This window comes from Leptodactylus fuscus, chromosome 3, assembly GCF_031893055.1.
Source record: "Leptodactylus fuscus isolate aLepFus1 chromosome 3, aLepFus1.hap2, whole genome shotgun sequence".
Classification (NCBI taxonomy): Eukaryota; Metazoa; Chordata; class Amphibia; order Anura; family Leptodactylidae; genus Leptodactylus; species Leptodactylus fuscus.
The window spans coordinates 57,975,511-57,999,209 of NC_134267.1; the positions used below are offsets into that span (position 1 = coordinate 57,975,511).

Genomic DNA, 23,699 nt, shown 5'->3' on the forward strand with positions numbered 1-23,699 from the left:
ATATTTTGATAATTTGTAGAGCCTGAGGAAGGTCCATCCAGACCGAAAACGTTTGCTCTACTAATAAAAAATTACCAGATTTGTTGACACATATCTTCGTGTGAAGCTCTTTTTCCTATAATTCTAGGATCAATTACATAGAAAGCCAATTCACCTCGGTAGGTTTTTGGAATATTTCTTAAATGCCTTTTATGATTCATTCTGTGATTTTCTATTCACTTTGGAAGCTCTCAATACGATGCAGACTCTATGATTTCCTATAAATGTATTTTTGTTTGATTTTTCAGCATTTTTTTGATGATCCTGAAGGAAAAATTGAATTACCAGCTAATCTAAAAATCCATTCATGGAAACGTCCCCATGAGTTTATAACAAGCACGGTAAGACTTACTGTACCTAAATGAAAACACTGAATTTCAATAAATCTGTTTTTCAAGTCCTGCAGGATCATAATGAATTGTTTCTTGTCTTCTTTGAGATTGATGCTTTTTACTGCATCTAACACAGACATTAAACTCTTGAAAATGTTTTATTGAGTGATGACACCATTAACCCTCTCTAGCTACAGAAAAATCACAAATATAATAACCAGCAAATGGGCCGATTTGCTATTGTGCTTATGACTTGAACCTGCTGTAACACATGCTCCATAATACAGTGCGTCTTGGCGCCACTAGTTTATGAACAAAGTATTCTGACTTGCTTGGCAAGTAGGCAGAGCTCTGTTCAGAAGGGTGTGCTTTAAAAGGATTCTATTATTAAAACTCAATTTTTTCTCACTAACAAATCGGAATAGCCTTAAGAAAGGCTATTCTTCTCCTACCTTTAGAAGTCTTCTCCGCGCCACCGTTTGGTATAAATCCCGTTTTTCAATGGTATGCAAATGAGCTCTCTCGCAGCACTGAGGGCGGGCCCCAGCGCTCAAACAGCACTGGGGACATCCCCAATGCTGCGAGACAACTCTCCAGCACCATCTTCACCTTCTTCTGGAACGGCCTCTCCGCGTCTTCTTCCGGCACCGGCTTCAAACGTCTAGGCATCGGGAAGCCGACTGCGCATGCCCACCGACCACAAGAAAATGGCCGCTTACAATACAATACAATGTAAGCGGCCGTTTTCTTGTGGCCGGCGGGAATGCGCAGTCGGCTTTGCCCTAGGCCTAGAAGTTTGAAGCCAGTGCCGGAGGAAGACGCATGAAGAAGACGTTCCTGAAGAAGATGGAGACGGCGCTGGAGAGTTCTCTCGCAGCATTGGGGATGCCCCCAGTGCTGTTTGAGTGCTGGGGACTGCCCCCAGTGCTACGAGAGAACTGATTAGCATACTGACGAAAACCGGGATTTATACCGAACGGCGGCGTGGAAAAGACATCTAAAGGTAGGAGAAGAATAGCCCACTTATGATTGCAGAAGTACAGCAATTGACTATCTAGGGTTTTCCCATTAAAGTGAATGGGAGCATGGGTTGTCTTTATCCACCAGGTTTGGCCGCTTTTCCTTCGCTTTTTCACAGCAATGGTAGAACACCCCTATTGTCAGAATTGGTGGGTTCCCACTGTTCAGCAATCTATCGTTTATCTTTTGTTTGGACTAACCCCCATAGGAATCAGAAGATCGTATAAGTCTCCACTGAAATAAATAGAAATTCAAACCTTTTAATGTCCATTGTAAATGTACTTCTTGTGTTCAGCAATTGCCTGTTAAGCAATTTCCCAGTAGCTGCTGCTGGAACCTGGGTGGAAGGGGAAGGACAGAGACAGTGAGCCCTGATGCTAGACCCACCCTGAAGTCCTTACCTACTTGCCTCAACCACCCTAAGCGGTAGAGAACAACTGGGTGAGGGTCACTTCCTATAATAAGTGAACACTGAATGCAGGCAAGACAAACAACAACAAGAACAGGTGGTCAAACTAGCCAAAGAGTCAGAACCAGAAGGGCAAGTAGGGACAAAATTGTAATCAAGAAGAATAGCCAAGAGGGAAAAGTGAAGGTCAGAATACAGATAATCGGAGAAATAGAAAATGCTAGCACGCTCTAAGAGACTAATAGCAAGCAACCATGTGTGGACTAATGGGCTGTATATGGGAAGCCCAGAATCTGCCTCAGACATGGTTGGAAAGTGAGATGTCAATCATGGAGATACTAACGTTAACTCTTAGCGAACCAGAGGGAACTCAGAGTACTGGCTGGACTGATATACTGAAACAAATGCTGTGCTAACACAGAATACAAGAGGCCCAGGAGCAGTGGACACGCCTCCCGCACCGTACCATGTGACCGGAGGATGGCGCAGAAGTCTGAACTGACAAGGATATTACATCTTGTGTGAATCTTATACTGTGGCCTTAAGAATCCCCCAACTGTTATTCCAACATTCTTCATTTGACTTGTCCTGCCTACTCCTTATATTGACCTCTTGTATCTATTCCTTACTAATTTTAAGCTGTAGAATGTACTGAATGTGACATTGGAATCTGCCCCCAAACATATAAAATTCAGGTATACTCTGGAGGGATACTCTGTCCACTGTTTGTGCTGTACAGTGCATGCTCGATGAATATATTTCACTGCTTTATGCATGTCTTGGCAGTTCAATAAGGTACACTCGTAAGATTAGAAGAAGGTTGATAGTAACTGTAAGCCGATGGCTGGTCAGGCAATGGAGGGGGTGTACATCTCACCCAGACTACTCAGGTGGGTGAGATGAGAAAACTCCAGGAATGTTTGTTCTCAGCAGACAACTTTCATCTGCTGAGCAGTTTGGTAAATCCTCAGTATTGGGCTGGATTTTTAGGAATGACAGGTAGGATTGGTATTGGGACCTGTCATTCCACCCCCCTCCAGTCCACACTTTGGGGATGTTCCGGCAGCGACTCAGCTGTTGAGAGTCTCCTCGCCAAGGAGGCTTAAGAAGTTGCTCCAGCAGCAACACTTTGGCAGAGCTTGGCTGGAGAGCTGACAGAGAGGTCATATTTTTGGAGCTGTGTCCTGAATGCTTCTACTGGCTTTTTTGGATTTCTGTTATTCTAGGTGAGGTAACTTATTCTATGTTTAGTTAGAGCCTAGCCGGGCAGGTATTTATTTTTGTATTGTTTCCTTTTGTTGCTGCACTACCTTTTTTGAGTGAAAATAAAACTCTTCAATTGTTTTGGACTAAAGAAACTGGACTTGTATGTCTATGCCTCCCCACCTAGCAACCCCAGACCCTGACATAACATAGAGCAAACATATTCCTGTCTGGTACCTCTCCTAAAGAGTTGTGAAATGTTCTCTTCACCAAAAACAGTAATGTTATTCTGCACTAACTTATACTGCATATAACATCAAATATAAAACTATGATATAACCAGGCATATTGTACAAATTGTGAAAAAGAATTGTAGTACGATGTGGTAAAAATATCTAATAATACCACAAAGTTTATTTTCCAAATGGTGTATTGCAACTTACTTGATTTTATCAGGTTTATAATTCTGAAATTGACACTTTTTTATTTCACTATTATCTCACTATCATGTATATAATTCAAAACGAAACTCTTCTTTTTGTTGTCATACGCTTTTCTTTTGCCTGTATATACACTGCATTATTACACATTTATCCCACTATTTCTTTCATGGTCTGGATGAAAATGGTTTCTGCCACTGTTGGCTTTTCAGAATTTCTTTGTATTAAATATAGCAATATGTCTCCCATACACAGTGCAGAGATGAAAAGTATTTGCTCCACTACAATTTCTCATGACATACTGTGTTATTAACATTATGGGTGTCCTGTATTTCACTTTGCTTCCATGACATTTGAAATGCATTGTCTAGCCATTCACTTTGACAGCAAATAAACCTAGCTTTGTTGTAAAGCCTGGCTGTCTGCATTCAGTTACAAGCATTACTGGTAGCTAGGTGTAGCTAGGTTCAGTTCATGATATGGATGTTCTTAATTGTTCTTAATTGTTCTTAAATGTTAACATTGTTATAGGTTGCACTTGATGGACTAATGTCTTTATCCAATGTAAAAATTCAGCTCACACCGGCCAAGGATCCAAGAGACGTCCAATGTAAAATTTAACTTTTATTCACATCTTCTTAAAATAGTTACAACAAGTAACCAAGGAGCTTTTGAAGTAAAAAAAGGCCTTTTTTGACTTCAAAAGCTCCTTGGTTACTTGTTGTAACTATTTTAAGAAGATGTGAATAAAAGTTAAATTTTACATTGGACGTCTCTTGGATCCTTGGTCGGTGTGAGCTGAATTTTTACATTTGATTGTCGTTCTAACCTACCTAAAGTCCGTATGGTGTTTCTGTTCCCGGAGTGAAGGCTATATCATAATTCATATGGTGAGCTAAAGAGAAATTACTTTTTACTTGAGGTTTTCTAGTGTCTTTATCCAACCTCATCTACTATGTAACTATAACAGGGTATGGAATCTAGATTTTAAGGACACGTTGATCCAGGGTTTTTATACTGACTACCAGATTTGGAGTCGGGAAGGAATTTTTTCCCCTGAAATGGGGCAATTGGCATAAGCCTCATGGGGTTTTTTGCCTTCCCCTGGATCAACACTGTAGGGTATTGTAGGGTTATAGGTTGGACTTGATGGACTCAGTTCATTCCAACCTCATCTACTATGTAATTATGTAACTACTATGTAACTATGTAAGAGACCCATATAGCGAGAGAGCAAAATGGACCACCTGAGAGTACTGAAGCCATTCTCTGAAAGGGAGACCCATGATAGTTGTGAGATAATCAAAGGACCTGAGCTCCATGGTCACAGTGTCAACCATATCAGCAATCCGGAAAAGGCCAACTCTGGACCACTCCCTGACCATAGCAGAGGACAGACTGTTCGTCAGGAGAGGATTAAACAAGATGGATACCATTGAGGAACAAGAAGACACCAGGGGGAACCTAGCAGGTGGACCAGACAGACCTAGTAAAGCGAATAAGGCTAAGCAGGTTGGGGGAGAGAGGGGTGGGGGGAGCCAACCCACAGCAGTACATTAGGATGCATGGGTGCAAGCCAGAGCTTCTCGATTTCAACCCATTTAGTGTACACCAGCATAGCTGCACAGAATTGGATACAGCGTAGCTGCACTGCCCAATAGTAGTGCAATAGGTGTGAGTAGCCAGTCCCCAACATCCCCTCCTTGAAAGCATAGAATAAATGACCCTTTATGCCGTTTTCATTAAAAACGTACACATGGAGAAGAGGATGGTAGCACTTCAAGCATGTGTACATGTTTTTAATGAAAATGGAATAAGTGGGTCGTTTATTTTAAAGAGTTGCTGTGGTGAGTGCCCTGAGCATCTAAATTATGCCTTGCTTCTGACTCTGGGTAGTGCAACAGGACCCAGCAGAAAGGTTAATATTGCAGTATATATATGTAGGGAGACTGACAGCTGCATTTAGCAGGTGACAGAGGAGAATTGTATTGGTAGGGAATTGCAATAGAAGCAGCAATTCCCCAGTAGCTGCTGGTGAACCCTGGGGGGAGGGGCACAATAGACAGTGAGCCCTAAACTGAATTCCTCCTACTGTCCCTTCCTGCTTGCTGATCCTATCCTAAGAAATAGGCGGCAACTGGTCGACGTGCCCTTCCTATATAAGTGACAACACAGAACGAAGACAAGACAAACAACAACAAAGGGAGGTCAGTTAGCCAAGGGTCCAGTAAACAGTCGAGCAATGCAGTACCAAAACAGAATCCAAGAGAATAGTCAAAGGGAAAGCCAGAGATCAGTAATACAAAAGTAGAAGACAGAGAAGCTTAGCAGGGACAAAGTCATGGACAGAGTCTCAATAGCCAGCGAGTCTGTGTGGGCGAATGGCATGATTGGAAGACAGGCTGTCAATCACAAAGGCAAGGATAGACAGGTGTGGTGGAAATTCAATTACACAGGAGAGGAAATAGAACAGTATTCACACAGTGCAATTGAAAACTCTAAGCAAAGAATCAAACTGAGCCCACCGCCTGTGACGCTGTGTGCGCGGAGGGTGGCACAGAGACCCGGACAGGCAGAGACGTTACATGTATGCTCCATTTTTTAGTCAGGTCAAATGGTCTTCTTTCTGAACGTACAGTGGCATACTAGAGACTGTAATATAGGGCAGAGCCTTTGTTATCATTTCTATGCCAACTAACTTGGGCCACCTCATGGCATGGGCCACTTACCGTAGCAATTGCTAGAGTAATAGTTCTGCCTATGTTCATAAGCCTCTGAGAACGGAAAATAAAAGATTTATGGGTTTTGGAAGGCATTGAGTACAAAATAAAACTAGCTATGGCAGGTAGAGTTTTATAGGAGCTGCTCCACTGATTTCGATATGGATGGAAATTTTCTAGCCCACATGTTCCCGATAGTGCTTGATATTGTAACGTCCAAGCACCTTGCTTTACAGTGTCAGGGTCCCCCATTGTTATGCCAATTATATAGTGTGGATTAGGGCATCTAGTGCATGCTTCTCCTCTGTGCTTCTTAGTGTATGACTAAATAAGGACTCAGAGACTTGCAGGAGACAGTATTTCCAGACAATTTACTTGATTAATGGGATTCTACCATTAAACTACTTTTTTTTTCTAATTACCACGTCGGAATAGCCTTAAGAAAGGCTATTCGTCTCCTACCTTTAGACGTGGTCTCCGCCGCGCCGTTTAGTAGAAATACCGGTTTTAACCGGTATGCAAATGAGCTCTCCGCAGCAATGAGGGCGGGCCCCAGCGCTGAAATACCGATGAGCGCATCCCCATTGCTGCCCGAGAGCTCTTTCCTACGCCGCCTCCTTCTTCTGCAGCAACTCCACCTCTTCTGGCTTCTCTTGCTCTTGTAGTTCGATACAGGAGCATAGAGAGGCCACCACAAAAAGGCCGCCGGCCGGCTCCTGTATTGAACTGCAAGAGCGGCTACCCAAAAATGGCCGCCGGCCAGCTCCTATATTGAACTGCAAGAGCGGCTACCCAAAAATGGCCGCCGGTCGGCTCCTACCTTTAGCTCGCGGCGGAGGCCACGTCTAAAGGTAGGAGACGAATAGCCTTTCTTAAGGCTATTCCGACGTGTTCATTAGAAAAAAAGGTAGTTTAATGGTAGAATCCCTTTAAGGTAGCTTCGAGTACAGAATAACTTCACAGGACTTTCATCACACGCTTGTAACATCCTTCACTAACAGCATTTGAGTCACCAGATCCATAGAAACACAGCAGTCTTCCTGTTTGCACAGGGAATGTACACCAAGCTTACATGGACCCCACTGCTCAAAGCTGTCGCTAGATCAATCCACTGAGTTTCCCAGCCTGGTGTGACAGAAGACGCCAAGCTGGCTCAAGTGTAGGCTGTATAGTACTCTATAAAACCGTCAGTTTCTGATTGGGTAGTAGAATCATAGCCCCTTACCTGTTCCTGCCTTAGACCACCCACTTAACAGTACTGTTCCTAATTAGCATATCAAGTATTAAAATAACTGCACTGATTGCTTGGGAACAGTGTGGTCTAGAGAAAGAATTCCATTTAGGCTGCATTCACACTGAGTAACGCTGGCGTTTTTTGTGCTTATTTTTGCACATAGCGGCGCTACGCGGCGTTAACGCGTCGCTATGTGCAAGAATAAGCACAAAAAACGCCAGCGTTACTCAGTGTGAATGCAGCCTTATACTGGAAAGAGCAGTGTCTATTGAAGGCTGCAGAGATCTAAAGTTGGTGGAGATGGTGAAAGGTTTTCTCTTATTGTGCTAAGTTTGGCTTGAGACATCCATTCTGGTCATTGTCTCATTTATAACTGAAAGTCATCTCAGATATTGAAACAATAAAGTAAGTTACATAAGTAAATGCTGACTAAAGTGTGCAAGTAGGAGAGAATAGCAAGTATTAATAGCAAATATATTTACACAATTTCGGCAGAATGGTTTGATACCGTTGGTTACATTTTCATGTAGATAAATAAGATAAGATATAATTGTACATTTGATTTTTAATTAGGCTTTTTGTTCAGTTATTTCTTTCTATTTTGTACACAGGATATTAATGCCATCTAGTGGCACTGTACAGAATGCTCACTATAATCTTGCTTCTGAACTGCAGATACATAACAAATCTGATTTACTAAGGCAGCTGATATAGGGCTTCTTTTTTGCCCTTTCAGGTTTTTATTATTCATTTATTAACTAGTTCACATCTGCGTTCAGGTTTCCATTCGAGGAGTCTGCTTGGGACACTTTGCTCTCCGCATGTTTTGTGCGGAAACTGAATGGAAACCACATGGACCCCATTATAGTCTGTGGGGTCTACGTGTTTTCCCAGCTAACCGCTTTTTATGCATTTAGGTTTCTGTTTGGGAGATCCCCAAGTGGACTCCCTGAAAGGAATCCCGAACACAGATGTGAACCGGGCCTCAGCAGTGTCGGTCTATTTGAATAAGCCAAAAATGTTTGTTTACTGAGGTCTGACCTTCAGGACCCCAGAATACACTGATTACTCTTCCATGATTTTTTATATACATATCTTTCCTATAAATAGTTTTTGAGGTATGTGCCCCAGTGGTGGAGATATCGGTGCTGTTATTTACGGAACCAATATCTCCCCACTGTGAGAAAGGCTAGGACTTACAGCCTAGCAACATTGCTGGGTAGTAAGGAACACCTCACCTGACAGTATAAGTCTATAGAAGAATACTGTCAGAGGATTGTTCCTTACCATCCAATGATGACACTAGGCTTTAAGGCCCACTCTTCTGAAAGTGGAGATACATCGGTGCTGAAATTAATGGCACCGATATCTCCACCATCGGGGCTCATACTGGGAAAGTGGACATGAAAGGTACTCTTTAAAAGTATTCTACCACTTCCCCAAGCATATTCAACTGCTAGCACCTTATTACAAGATGGGTGATAAACTCCTCCCCAAAATGGCGCCTTAGTCAGCTTTGAATTAGGCACTGAGGGCCTTAATGCCCATGATAAGTGCAGGCACTGATTGCGAGCATTAGCACTGTGTCTCTACTGTATAATACATGTCAGAAAGGGGTTAAGTCAGCTTCTCACTTCAGTATCGGGGACGTTTTTCAGTGTATCTTAAGATGCTTGTACCAATGTATGATTCAAAGGGTCTTAAGGTATTATGATACTTAGACAGAGGTGGTAACGTGCTGAGAAAGCTCTGTAGATGGTTGGTACATCACATGGTCATTATTTGTAAGTCTCAGTAAACTGAGGGTTCTGGAGATGTTTACCGTTCTGTTTCCGAACACACATGAGTTACTCAAGAGAACTCAATCACAGACAAACGGGTATTTCCAGGTAGCAGGGCTGTACTGCCAGGTTGCCCAAAATTGGATAAATCGCAGAATTCGAGGTGAGTAGATAGTTGCAGACAAATTTGTGGGAACATACCTGCAATGTAGGGACAGCTTTATGATTGCTTAAAGGGATTCTATCATTAGAATTGTATTTTTCTGCCTACCACTTTTTTTACCATTTTTTCTGCCTAACTTTAGATGTCTTCTCTGGGCCGCCGTTCAGTAGAAATCCCGGTTATCGTCGGTATGCAAATGAGTTATCTCGCAGCACTGGGGGTGGGCCCCAGTGTTCAAATAGCACTGGGGGAATCCCCAATGCTGTGAGAGAATTCTCTAGTGATGCCTCCATCTTCGTCTGGAATGGCCTCTTTTCGCATGTTCTTCCAGTGCTGGGTTCAAACTGCGCATGCTGGCCGGCCACAAGAAAATGGCCGATTACGCGCAGTCAGCTTGGTCCGAGGCCTAGAAATTTTAACCCAGCTCCGGAAGAAGACGCGATGAGAGGCCAGATAGAATCCCTTTAAAGTTCAGGGCGTTGAAGTCTCTGGAAGTATTACATGGCCGACATCCTATCTCACTAGTGAAATTGACTTAACTCCTTTGGCAGGTAGCGACAGGAGGAAGATTGGGGTTGATTTGACTGTAACAAGTCTTCTTATTTTATTGGTTGAGTTTTCTGTTAATATGTGTTATTTCTTTGATTTAATTCCTCATTTGCTTACTATATGTGTTTGTTTCTTTGTTATATTGTTTATAATTGAAAATCAATATAAAAAGAATACTGATTCACGCAGGGAATCCAGGTGACCCTTAGCTATCTGTGTGCTGGGCTGATATAGTGGATTCTGGTGAATGACTCCCTTTAGGCTGAGGCCCCACATTGTGTAAACTCAGCTTTTTATGTTGCAGATTTTGATGCGGTATTTTGAGCCAAAGTCAGGAGTCTATTGAGCAGAATGGAGAAGTACTGCCCAGATATTTCCCTTTCCTATGTAGCCATTCTTGCCTTTGGCTTCAAATGTTGCAGCAAAATATGCAACAACAAAAAAAAAACTGCGTTTCTGCAACGTGTTGCCCCAACCTTACAGTTATGATGCATTATATATCTTCTTGGCAAATCTTAATTTAAAGAGATTCTACCATTAAAACCTCTTTTTTTGTGAATAAGACATCGGAATAGCCTTTAGAAAGGCTATTTGTCACTTACCTTTAGACATGGTCTCCGCTGCGCCGTTCCTTAGAAATACTGGTTTTTACCGGTATGTAAATTAGTTCTCTGGCAGCGATGGGGGCAGGCCCCAGCGCTGAAAATGCGATGGGGGCGTCCCCACTGCTGCTCGAGAACACGATCCTGCGATGCCTATAACTTCGGCTGGATCCTCCCCTTCTCTGTCGTCTTCCTTTGCGTCTCCTCCGACGCCTGCGCAGTTGGCTCTGCCAGTGAGACACTAGTAGAGCCGACTGCGCATGCCGGCCGGTGGCCATTTTTGGGAGGCTCTTGCTCTTGTAGTTCAATGCAGGAGCGGCCTCCCAAAAATGGCCGCCGGCCTGCATTCGCACTCGGCTCTTCTGGTGTCTCACTGGCAGAGCCAACTGTGCAGGCTTCGGAGGTGACGCAGGAGGAAGACGACAGAGAAGGGGAAGATCCAGCCGAAGATAAAGGCATCACAGGATAGTGTTCTCGAGCTGCAGTGGGGACACCCCCATCGCATTTTCAGCGCTGGGGCCTGCCCCCATTGTTGCCAGAGAACTAATTTGCAAACCGGTAAAAAACAGTATTTCTAAGGAACGGCGCAGCGGAGATCCATCTAAAGGTAAGAGACGAATAGCCTTTCTAAAGGCTATTCCGACGTCATCCACAAAAAAGAGGTTTTAATGGTAGAATCCCTTTGAAAGGGGTTATATTGTATTGTTATATTGTTATATATTGTTATATTGTTATGTTGTATCACATTTTCTGAGGGCTTCAATAATTTACACATTCTTAGCATGTTAATATTGCACGGCTACAACATTTTCTCCACAAGTGCTCAGCTTATCCTACATTGTCAGGCAGAGTGATCTCCAAAGCCCACAGAGCATAATACTGTATGTGGTTTTTTTTTTCTTTTCCATTTTGATTTAGTCTCCCGTGGTTGTTAAGGATGAAACCTCCTGTGATTTATTATCAGCAAATGAACATTTAATTGCCAGTGAGGTATGTAAAACTGTTCAAGCCGCAGACTTTAACTGACACCTCTTGAAACTTATTGTAAAGTTATTCATTTTTCTAAAATCTAAAAGAATAATTTTATTATAATATGTTATTGTCATTTTACCTCTCAGCTCATGAGGTGGATTATTAGCGAGGTCAGTGCCGTCTGGAGAATATATAATGAAAATGTGACAGATAATAAAGCTACATCTGCAGAACCAGCAGTGCTGGCATGGAAGCCATGGGAACACATTTATGCCCTTTGTAAAGCCGTAAAGGGGCACATGCCTCTCTACAACAGCTATGGGAAATATATTGTGAAATTATATTGGATGGTAAGTCATGAAATCCACTTTATGAAAGTTCTCTTATTTTTTTGTGCATACATTTCTTGTACAAACAATAGGACCACAAAGGAATCATAGTCACCTACAAGAAAGCCCCAGGTCACTGACAGGAGAGCTATTTAAAGAATACAGTAAAGCTACATTTTCATCAGTATCCCAATTCTTATGACTTCCTTTATTTGTGTAGAGAACAGGAGATTATACACTTTTCTAATATACAGGTATCTCAAATTTTGCTCACACATCTTCATTTTGTCAGTGCAACAGTCTATAAAGGAAAAAAAAATGTATGGGCCATTGTTAGTCCTGTGAAATGCTTTGGTTTGAGAACTGAAACAGACTAAACATGAAATCAGTTATGTGATGTCAGACAGATCATGTGACCCTGGTATTCAGTTAATTGTCCTAGTAGACAGATTAATAGTATTATATAGAGGCATAGAACATATACAGTATTACTACACCATCATCTCATCATGTCCATGGACAAGACAATGTTATGATCTTCTTCATGTGTCTTCTTGGTTTGATTGTTTTGTTATTTATTTTGTTTTCTTCCTTGCTGTTTTAAGCAGCTGCACAAAGCTTCTTACTGTCCCTGCCTTCTAGATCACTGTGTACACAGAGCTCAATGAGCACTGTATACACAGCTATGGGAGCCGCCATGATGTGGCTCCCCTCTGATCCAAGATTATGTGATTCACTGGAGACCAGAGACCAGGGGTCCTCAAACTGTGGCCCAAGGGCCACATGCGGCCCGCCAAGCACTTCTGTCTGGCCCCGCCGACAATGCCGGAAGGCGTGCATTTATAATGAAGCTCCTGGGGAGCTCGGGCCAAGCCATGGAGCGCACTTCACTTTACCTATTGGAGGGCACCGCTCCCGATGTCTGTGCGACCTGCTCTGCCTCCGGCCCACTGTTTAAAAAGTTTGAGGACCCCTGCCAGAGACTGTTAGAGCCACTGGGTCCTAGAGGACCCAGATCAGCTCAGCAGTAATAGGCAGGAGGCTACATTCCTCCTGTAAGTGGGGTTTAGGTATCAGCCCCAGTTATAGGCTAAATCAGCCTCTCCCACCAAAGAAATTGTGTTTAGATGCCCCCAACAGTCTATTATGTCCTTATGAGGGCACAAAATAAAAATTAAAAAAAGAAGATAAAAATTAAAGTGAAATGAAAAATAAATAAATAATACGCCAATACCACACCCATATCACAGGTTCTAGCCCTACCCCCGATAACATAACTACAAAATAAAAATTACCAGAATGGAGACGAAAAACTCTTTTCACAGAAAGTCTGCCGGCATTTCCGTAGGTATAATTGACATGCTGTGATTTCCAAAACCGTGACTGTTTTGGAAATCGCAGCATGTCTGCTGCACGTTTTTACACAAAATGTGTGGATGAAATTGCCTGGCCTTAAAAAGTTTTTTTGTACCTCTTTGAACTATAAAAAAAAAAAAAAAAAGTGAAACATGGAAAACAAACACGGTTTCTCTCTTCTTCTGTTTAAATTTTCCCTGATCTAAAAAAATAAAAAAACATGCGAAAATAAAAATAACATAACAGTAAATCTCTTTGTGTCACTGAAAAAAAGACGCAAAAATTAGTTGAATAGCCCAAATTATAAAACTGTTATAGCCCTCAAAACTGCACAGACGAAAAAAAAAAAATGCGTTTGGTCCTGTACCAGAGAAATCAGCTGTACTGAAGTGGTTAACAGAATTGATAATATATTGTTCAGGTTTTATTGATACTAGTCATTAAGTATTTATATCCATGATAACAGTAGGTCTTCAGCAGCCTAGGTGATAAACCTTAGCACTGGTAAGTACATGATATATACTATTGGAGCAATACGAGATTGTCACTTCCACCCACTTCTGTTGCATGTTATTGTTTAGGGTTTTTTTCTGACGTTCAGTTTCTCCGTTTGCATGCCATATTTAATTTGTGAATCCCCCATTTTAATAATACATTTTGCAGATGTGTTCAGGAGACAAATTAAAGCTTTAGTGCAATTGTTTAGAATAAATGGTATGTTGCGGCTTCACTTGGCAATGATATTTATATATACAGAAGTACGAGCCACAAAGTCGGAAGTGAAGTGAGCGGGTTACCAAATTAGTAGAGATTATCAGTGGCTGTCACATAAAGCGTGCGTGCGTGGTGCCTAAGCTACAATCTTGGTGCCTTCTCTTCATTTAAGCCGTCAATAATTTTTCTCGGCCCACAGCAGGAAAACAATGGAAGTGTTTTGTGTAGGAGAGATGGATAACTTGTACTGAATCATAGTTTCTATTCCTGCTCAGGGTTTTCATTACTTTGCTCTTTCTGCTTTATTCTCAGGGGTGCTGGAGAAAAATTGTTGTGGATGATACTTTACCGTTCAGTGAGGATGATAAGTTACTACTGCCTGCAAGTACCTGTGAAGCTGAATTATGGCCAATGCTGCTGTCCAAGGCTATCATTAAACTTGCAAGTGTAGAGTATGGCCAATTTACATTTCTTTTGATTTATTCTGCATTTTATTCAGCTTGTTGGTCTTCTATGTCATTACTCCTCAGGGAATTCTTTTTCTTTAGTGTTACATATGGCTTGTAAAAGAAAAACTTTTTAAGGCTAAGGCCCCACGTAGCGTCCCGCAGCAAAAAAGCACTGAAAGTTTACAGAGGTTTTTTCTGCTTCCATTAATCCAATAGGGAAACCACCGGCATTTCCATTGGTATAATTGACATGCGGCAATTTCTAAAACCAGGATAGTTTTGAAAATTACAGCATTTCCACTGTACGGATTTTCCCGCGAAGTGGGGATGGGAGTCGCCACTTTACTGTGTCTGTAAAACGCAGCATTTTTTTCCATTTTCTCCACAGTGTTTTCACCATGGGCAAACCGCAGTGTTTATGCCATGTGGGGCCTTGGCCTAAGGCTGAGGTTTCACATTGCAGTAATGCAGCTGTTTTTGTTGCAGATTTTTCTGCAATTTTGAACCAAAGTCAGGAGTGGATTGAGCAGAAGGGAAATGTCTAAGAACTTCCTTTGTATTTCCCATTACTTTTGTAGCCGCTCCTGAGTTTGGCTTAAAAAAAACTGCAAAAAAAAAAGCTATGTTCCTGCTATGCAGGACCTCAGCCTAAAAATCATTTACAACTAAGACCCCATGTTATGGAAACGCAGCTTTTTTGACCCAAAGCCAATAATGACTATAAAAGGAATAGGAAATACAGAAGGGTAAGTAGGGTAAGTTCACACAAAGTTTTTTGGTGAGGGTTTTGAGGCTGTATCCGCCTTAAAACCCTGACCAAAAAGATGGCCCCCATTGAAATCAGTGGGAGCCGTTTTCCGCCTCAAGTTCCGATCTAAAAAAACCCATATGAACTTATACTTCTACTTTCTGTTCAATCAACTCCTGGCTTCAGCTAAAAAAAATCTGCAGCATAATCAGCAACAAAAAAAGCTACATTTCCGCAATGTGGGGCCTTAACCTAAGGCAGTTTTTACATGACTGAATCTATTAAATTATTTATCCAGCTTCATGTCTTATTCACAGGATAGGATCAATTTCAGATTTAGTTTTCTCTGTTCCAGTGACGGCTGTTATAAGTACAGCAAATAAGCACTGCAGCTCGAGTCGGAACAAGTAAACAACTGAAGTCTAGAGACCCCCACAAAGCGGGATGACCCCTTAATATATAAGCACACTACATAGTTACATAGCACATAGGACAGGTGTTGTAATTAAAGGCAAAATAGGACCACGGTACATTAAGGCAGTAAGTGCTGGGAGTTTATTTTGTGAATTTTCTGTGTTTAGTGTCCCTTTAAGAAAAACGTCAAAATGTATGTATCGTTCTAATTAATTCCAAAATCAGTTGCATATCTGTAAAGTTAAAAAAATATTTTGTTAAGGGAAAGTGTCATGCTCCTCTCCCTCAGCTGCCTGTATTTCCTCTTCCCTTTCTTGCATTCTCTGCAGTTTTCGGGAAATATGATGGGTTGTAGCTTCATCTTTTCAGGTCTTGTTTCCGGAAAACAGAATGTGGGCAAGAGGTGAATGAAGACTTTTAAAATGCTAGAGCTGAGCGAGTACTGTTCGGATCAGCCGATCCGAACAGCACGCTCGCATAGAAATGAATGGACGTAGCCGTCACGTGGGGGGTTAAGTGGCCGTCCGGTGTCAAAGCGGAAGTACCAGGTGCAGCCATTCATTTCTATGGAGCGTGCTGTTCGGATCGGCTGATCCGAACAGTACTCGCTCATCTCTAAAAATGACCAATACCCCTTCAGTTTTAGCACAGCACACTGTGAGCTTGGTTATGACATTTTTATCAAACTCAATCTGGACAAAAAAAATAGCAGTTACCTTGGAAATCATGGTTCTCTTGCCAACTGGATTGTTAGCTGTTTACCTGCAATTGTTGTAGAGACCTTAAGCTAAAAGAGAATTAGATGTACTGTAGATGTAATATACCCAGAATCAAGATCCCCCCCTTCCCAGCAACCTCATTCATACTGCTGTTCGGATTTGAGAAGGTTTGTTTACTTGTATTTCTTCTTTAATTTTAGGGATCAATGTATATTATGTATCAATAAAGGTCAATTCGTAGATAAAACCATCCACAGTTGCACTGTCCAGCCGTACTGGACCTTCTTCATCAACACACCCCTTTCCCTCCGCTTTCCTGCGTATAACAATAACATAAGTAATACCAGACCAATTTTGTGGGTTGCCTCAGGGCTGGTGGGGTTCCAAGTGGACGTCCCTGCCCAGCGCCATTGTGTATATGGCCGCCCCCTCCCCGCCCCCTAGCAAATTGCTTGGCCGGAGGAGGGAAGGGAAAGGGGAGATCGCTTGTAGTCTGCTGGCTCTCAGTTGTGCAATCCGTATTTACAAAAGGCTGATCTGTTCCTTTCAAACAATGTTTATGTGGATACAATCTAAATTAAACAAACCTGTCACATTGAAAATGCAATCGGATCTGTCAACATCAAAGTATAGAGCAGGAGGAGCTGGGAAAAGATTCAGTATAATTTGTCATTTATTCATTCAAATTTCTGCTGCTATTGTACTTATTAGTCATCTGGGAAGTCCTATTCAGTGATTCACAGCTATATCTATATGTATACACTGAAGGTTGCCAGTCACTGAATAATTTATAACTTAGACTAGTTCTTTTCCCACAAAACTGTATATTAATCTGCTCATCTCCTCCTGTTCTATATAGCCTGCAGAGAGCAATGACTTTTCAATGTAACAGGTTCCCTTTAAGGTTAAGGCCCTGCGGTGTGGAAAACCTTTTTTTTTGTGACAGATTTTGCTGTTATTTTTAAGCCAAAGCCAGGAGTGGATTAGGCAGAACAGATAAGTATAAGAATTTCCTATATATTTCCTATTTCTTTTGTAGCCACTCCTGGATTTGGCCCCCCCAAAAAAGCAAAATCTGCAAAATAGAAAAAGCTGCTTTTCCTCATTGTGGGGCCTCAGCTCAAGGCTTCTCCAGTGATTCTCCAGAAACAAATAGTAAGTCCTTCACATGGCCATAGTGGTCCACACATACTGATCCTCAAATCCACAAAAAACATGTCAGTATGTCACCTGCAAACAAGGATCCACAAAATGACTTGCATGATCCCCTAAGCTTTCGCCTGTGCCACAAATGTGGACGAAGAGGACAAGCTTCATTATTTGTGTTCCTTGTATACGGCACGACACACCGCTGCAAAAAAATTGTGGTTGTGTATCTGGACTCATAGAAATGCTTGTTTCCGTATGAGCAATGCTTGTATGAATCCACAATTGGTGATCAGAAGTACGGTCATTACTTGGATTTATGCTAGTTGCAGTTCGTACGGTCATTCCCAGTTGTGGAAATCATCATCCCCTCCTTCTCTGGCACCTGGTTGCAGGAATTACTCTGCATTCACAGTATGGAGAACCTGCTCGCTATGCTGAAACCTGACAATAGAGCCCACCAAAAGACTTGGCTCCTCTGGGACTTTCTACTACTCTGCTGACTCTCACACTGCTTTTGTCTCTCCTCACTATTGATACACACAGCAATTTTTCCTTTTCTTTCCTCTAATACTTTCCCTATACCCTCTGCTTCTTGTTCTCGCTCTTTCCTGTACCAGCAGCCCCCCGGATTCTAGGGCGGGTGGCTGTGCATCCTTTCTTCTTTTTTCCCCCCTTTTTTTGTTGGGTTACAAACCTTTTACTGTTCATCCTCTGTTTTGAAGGTTATATTTTTCAATATAATGTTTTACTTTGCTGCATCAGAGTATCTGTTTGTCCCCTCTCCCCCTTCCCCTCTCCTTGCAAAGCCCTTTTTTTCAGCGCTGAATCTGACGTCGATTCCACACCAAATTCAGTGCCATTTTCCTCTGTGTGAATGCACCCTAATAAAAATTTTAATGAAAAAAAAAGTCATGTGCAGGAGACCTAAAACTTTCAGGTTGATAAATCATTTCTTTTTCACTTGTTCAGTTTTGGCTGCAGAAGTAAGGGGAGACAGAATCTTATAAGATTGCCGCCATTTTCAGCCTCTAAGCAAATATTACGGTCACCTAGTTATTGGGCATGCAGACAATCATTGAAAGGGGTTATCCAGGATAACTAGAAATCCCTACACTAATCTAAACACTCTCCCCCCTACTACTTTCTAAATAACATCATTTATCAAAAATGGATATTTACCCATATCTGCTCCAGGGACATTTTCTGATTTATCCGGTAAGGATCCATTTCCGGAAATTGATCGTCACTACAACTCCCTTCACCCCAGCCACCCCTTTATATTTACCCTCCAGGTTTCTTCCGGTGAGACGGCTCCTTCCTTTGTAATGATTTTGCAAGGTTTGCGTTCTTCTCCACTGTGCGCACCACTGCCGGCAATTCACCTCTACTGTACATCCATGCATGCACAGTGGAGGTGGATCATCGCTGGAGGAGAAGCGCTCGCACAGACTGAATCAGAACAGGAGGAGGGGCCGTCTCACTGGAAGAAATGTGGAGGGTAAGTATATAATATGGGTTGGGGGTTGGCTGAGTAGGTAGGGAAGGACTGGATAGCTAGAGAGACAGGGATGGAGTGTATGGGGGGGGGGGGGGAGTGAGGAAGGAGGTGGAGAAAGGTGAGAGGGGTTAGTGAGGAGGTTACATAGCAGGAAGCTGTACCATGTAAAAAGCGGGTGATACCAGCAGCTCCCAGAGACACCCAGAAATCACTCAAAACGCGGATATGGGGGCATTTATTAACCCATTAATAGCACTAACAGACATTAAAAAAACAAAACATTTTTTTGTTCGGAAAACCCCTTTAAGATACCTTCTCCATTCTGTCATTCTGCTCACATCTTTTAATCCTGCCAATGTTGCTTCTATAGTCTCATTTCTGTGCCTGCTTGGATTAGAAAAACAAGGAGAGAATAAACCTTATTACCTACTTGTTTCTGCGCTTATGTGTTCTATTCTTTACAACAGATAAAACTCAGCAAGGTATACATTTTTTATGAATATTGTTTGCATTGGTTCATCCAGAGGCATAACACTATAACTATGTTTAATATAGATGATGATGGGAGGAGTCAAAAACATGTTTTTATTTATTTTACATAGTACCAGTGGATTTGCAAAACGAGAGCTTGGAGAGTTTACTGTCCTGCATGCACTAACTGGATGGCTACCAGAGGTTATTCCCCTACAGTAAGTGATTGTACTAATTTGGTGTTTTAGGTTTTTTACATGAAAATGATTTGTTAATTTGACTGGTATATATCGGAGCTCCTGTTCGACTGTATTCAAAAACATTGCCAACTAGGCTACTACATAATACATGTTTTTTTTTTATATAATGAGAGTCAATGGCAGATATATGCAAATGGTATGGTTGCCAAGAAAATACATGGAGGATTCAACTCCTGCCTGACCTCACCCACAACCAAAACAGGAATGCCCCTTTCACGGCTAAGAACACCCACAAATTATCCACCTGGGAAGGGGGGATAATTCTACCAAAACCACACCCCTTTTGTGGTTGGCCATGCCCCTCCAATTTTCTGGTTGTATTGGCAAACTGATGGCATATTGATACATGCATCCCAGTCTGGTGTATAAATTGCAGGTTTTTGCTGGCATATATGCTAGGCCTTACGTAGGGTTCGCACTACCGTTGGTGTCCGTTCAGAAGGTGTCGGTTTAAAAAACAAAACAAAATAGACACCTATCATAATGGACACAAACGGACAGTAACTGACAGCTATTAGTTACTGTCCATTATATGTCCGTTGTCCATAGACCTCAATGTTAAAAAAAAAAAAAAACGGAGACTTACTGTCCGTTTTTTCAAACGAACAGAAAAGTCCTGCATGTAGGGTTTTTTGTCCATTTGAAAAAACGGACATGGTTGTAAACTGACTCAAATGACACAAACGGACACTAAAGGACACAAGATAAAATCCTATTGAAATGAATGGAAATTGCAAACAGACCAGCTAGTGTCTGTTGCTATCTTGTATGGACAATAGCCATGGACACTGCTGAGCAGAGACCAATGGTAATGTGAACGCCCCCTTACCTGTCTTATGTACTTGTGGAAATATTCCCACATTGCTTCATGGTCACTAGTCATAGAAAATATTCATAAGGAACCATGATGCATTTTCACCACAGTCTTTTCCAGAGCGATTTTTGCCTGTGGCTCACTATGTGGGGCCTTTTTTGTTGCGGATTTTGTTGCGGTTTTATGAGCCAAAGCCAACAATCACTACAAAGAAAATGGGAAATATATAGGAAGCTCTTAAGGGAGCATTCACACGGAAGAAAATGGTGCTGAATTTGGTGTGGGATCCGTGTCATATTCAGTGCTGAAAAAAAGCCTAGCATTGACTTCAAGCTTGCTAGCAGAAAAAGGAACCCATTGAAGTCAATGGGAGGCTTTATTTTTCAGCGCTGAATCTGATGCAGATTCCACACTAAATTCAGCACCATTTTCCTCCGTGAGAATGCACACTTAAGGGGGCATTCACACGATGAAACGTGGTGCTGATTCTGACATGATAACTCGCATAAGAGTCAGCACTACAAAACAGAATCCTATTGACTTCAATGGGTTCCGTTTAGCACAGGTAATGCATTGAAATCAATGGGAGGCTTTTTAACCCATTGATTTCAATGTGTTACGCGCGTTAAACGGAACCCATTGAAGTCAATGGGATTCTGTTTTGCAGTGCTGACTCTTATGTGAGTTATCGTGTCAGAATCAGCACCACCTTACATCATTTGAATGCCCCCTTATACTTCTACCTTCTGCTCAATCCAGTCCCGGCTTTGGCTCAAAAAAAAAAAAAAAAAAACGCAACAAAATCTGCAATTAAAAAAATCGACTTTTCCACAATGTAGGGGCCTCAGCTTTGTGGTGTTTTTTTTTTTGCGCAGCGTTTTTAACTTCGGTTCATTACATGGGCCATAGCCTTAAAGGGGTTGTCCCATCACAAGGATCCTATCTATACTGCTTGTTAATGTGGATTTAAGACTTTTTCTAAATACACTGCTTCAGCAAAACTGCTTTGTTTTTCCACTGTCTTACTTTATTCAATTCTTTGTGGCCACAGCCCTGACTTAGCTGCTCATGAGTCAAGTGATGTATCTGCTGCTCTCAGGGGGGAGGGAGGAGGGGCTAAGTGCAGGAGCCTGTGTATCTAGCTATTCCTGTGTCTACACCACGTGACCTAGCTTCCTGCACTCAGATAGGGGAGAGGAGCTGCTTTCATTTCATCTGTTCTCCCAGTTATCAGGCTAGCTAATTCAATTGTGTTCATTATGGCAGAGACAGGCAGTCTCTGTATGTAACACAGAATGGAGTTGCTGCTGCCTGTACTTCATAGTCCAATATGGGTGGGCGGAGCTACACGTGAATTTGGGGGCGGAGCTAAATGGCAGATTGCATGTGAAACCCCGCCCACCAAATGATGCAAGAAACCAGGAAGAAAGAAGATTTTACAGCAGTAACGACTGATGAGTATGCGAGGTGGGAATACCCCTTTAAGGCTAAGGCCCCAGGCTGCAGCTTTTTTTTATTGAAGATTTTGCTTCGCTTTTTTGAGCCAAAGCCAGGACTTTATTGAGCAGAAGGGATTAGTATAAGCAGCGCTTATATTGGGAAAATTTAGGGGCAACTTCCCCCTGAAGACCCTGACCAACAACCTTCCCCCCCCCCCGCATCCCTGCACACATTATTATGCCCCATAGTGGCCCCTGCACACAGTATTATGACCCATAGGGGCCCCTGCGCACAGTATTATGACCCATAGGGGCTCCTGCACAAAGTATTATGCGGCATAGTGGCCCCTGCACAAAGTATTATGCCACATAAAGCGTGTAAAATAAACGTGTACTTCATGGATAGTACACTGACCCATTCATTTCTATGGGCCCGTACACATGATTGCGAATTACATGTTCACATGTGCAGGCTGACAGTCAGAGCCACAAAATATAGAACAGGTCCTATTCCTGTCCTAATTGATGGCTCTTGCTTCCGTGGCTCCTATTCATTTAATAAAAGGGGCCGTGGAAGCACAGCTAGTGTATGAGCGGCACACAGGTGACATCCATGCGTTCCCCGTATGCCGCCTGTGCCTTTAATTCACAGCGGCAGAAAAGCACATGGTCGTCTGCAATTGGCCTCAAACTGTGGCTGAGTCCTCATGTTGCAAAATAAACCTGCTATTTTTGTTGCAGATTTTGCCACTTTTTTAGGATCTGAAGCCAGTAGTTTTCTTTTGGAAACACTTCTGAATTGACCTAAAAAAAAACACAGCAAGTTCTGCAACAACAAAAACCTAAATCAGCTTTTCTGCAACAAAAACTAAGGCCTCGTCCACATCTGCATCGGTAATCCGTTCGGGGGAGTCCACATGTGGACCCTCCAAATGGACTCCTGAACGCATTGGCAAGTGGTGTACAGTAAAAGCACACGGACCCCATAGACTATAATGGGGTCTGTGTGCTTTCTGCACGGTCTCCGCATGAAACATGCAGACAAAAGTAGCATTCAGTAGTTCATAATCTACTTTCCTGTCCACATAATTCGTATGGACTGGAGTACTGTACACCACTTGCCAATGTGTTCAGTAGTCCATTCGGAGGGTCCCCATGTGGACTCCCCAGAACGGATTACTGACACAGATGTGGACGAGGCCTTAGCTGTACTGTTTGGTTTGTTCTGGCAGACATGCACCAGATTTGCACATGGATTAAAAGTTGAATTTCTCAGTAGCAAAATTACACATTGGCACAAAAATGTTTACTTGCTCCTACAACAACATTTAGGCTAAGGTCCCATGTTGCGGAAATGCAGCTTTTTTTTGTTGCATTTTTTTGAGCCAAAGCCAGGAGTGGATTCAGCAAATTAGAAGTATAAGAACTTTCTTTATATTTTCCATTCCTTTTGTAGCCATTGTTGGCTTTGGCTCAAAAAATGCAACAAAATCTGCAACAAAAACAGCTGTGTTTCCGCAACGTGGGGCCTTGGCTTTAGGCTGAGGTCCCATGTTGCAGAAATAATGCAGCCATTTTTTGTAGATCTTGCTGCGTTTTTTTTTTTTTTTTTTTTTTTTAGAGCCAAAGCTAAGAATACCTACAAAAAGAATGGGAAATATATAGGTAGTACTTCTGCTCATTCTACTCCTGGCTTTGACCCTGCAGCAAAAAAAAAAGCTGCTTTTCTGCAACGTGGGGTCTTAGCAAGTCTTTAATACACGTATATACATTATATATATATATATATATATATATACACACACACATATATATATATAGCTGTGTTTCAACTACTGATCTTTTTTTCTGTCCTGATATATATTTCCCATGTTT

General features: G+C 42.1%; 1 protein-coding gene across 1 annotated transcript in view; it reads left to right on the forward strand.

Moving 5' to 3' along the window:
• Positions 1-23,699, forward strand: part of ADGB (androglobin) — a 214,934-nt gene that overhangs the window by 26,898 nt on the left and 164,337 nt on the right. The window contains exons 3-7 of the mRNA XM_075267640.1: positions 288-380; positions 11,411-11,482; positions 11,611-11,814; positions 14,176-14,315; positions 19,443-19,529. Of these exons, the coding sequence (XP_075123741.1) occupies positions 288-380; positions 11,411-11,482; positions 11,611-11,814; positions 14,176-14,315; positions 19,443-19,529 (596 nt within the window). The remainder of the gene's footprint in view (positions 1-287; positions 381-11,410; positions 11,483-11,610; positions 11,815-14,175; positions 14,316-19,442; positions 19,530-23,699) is intronic.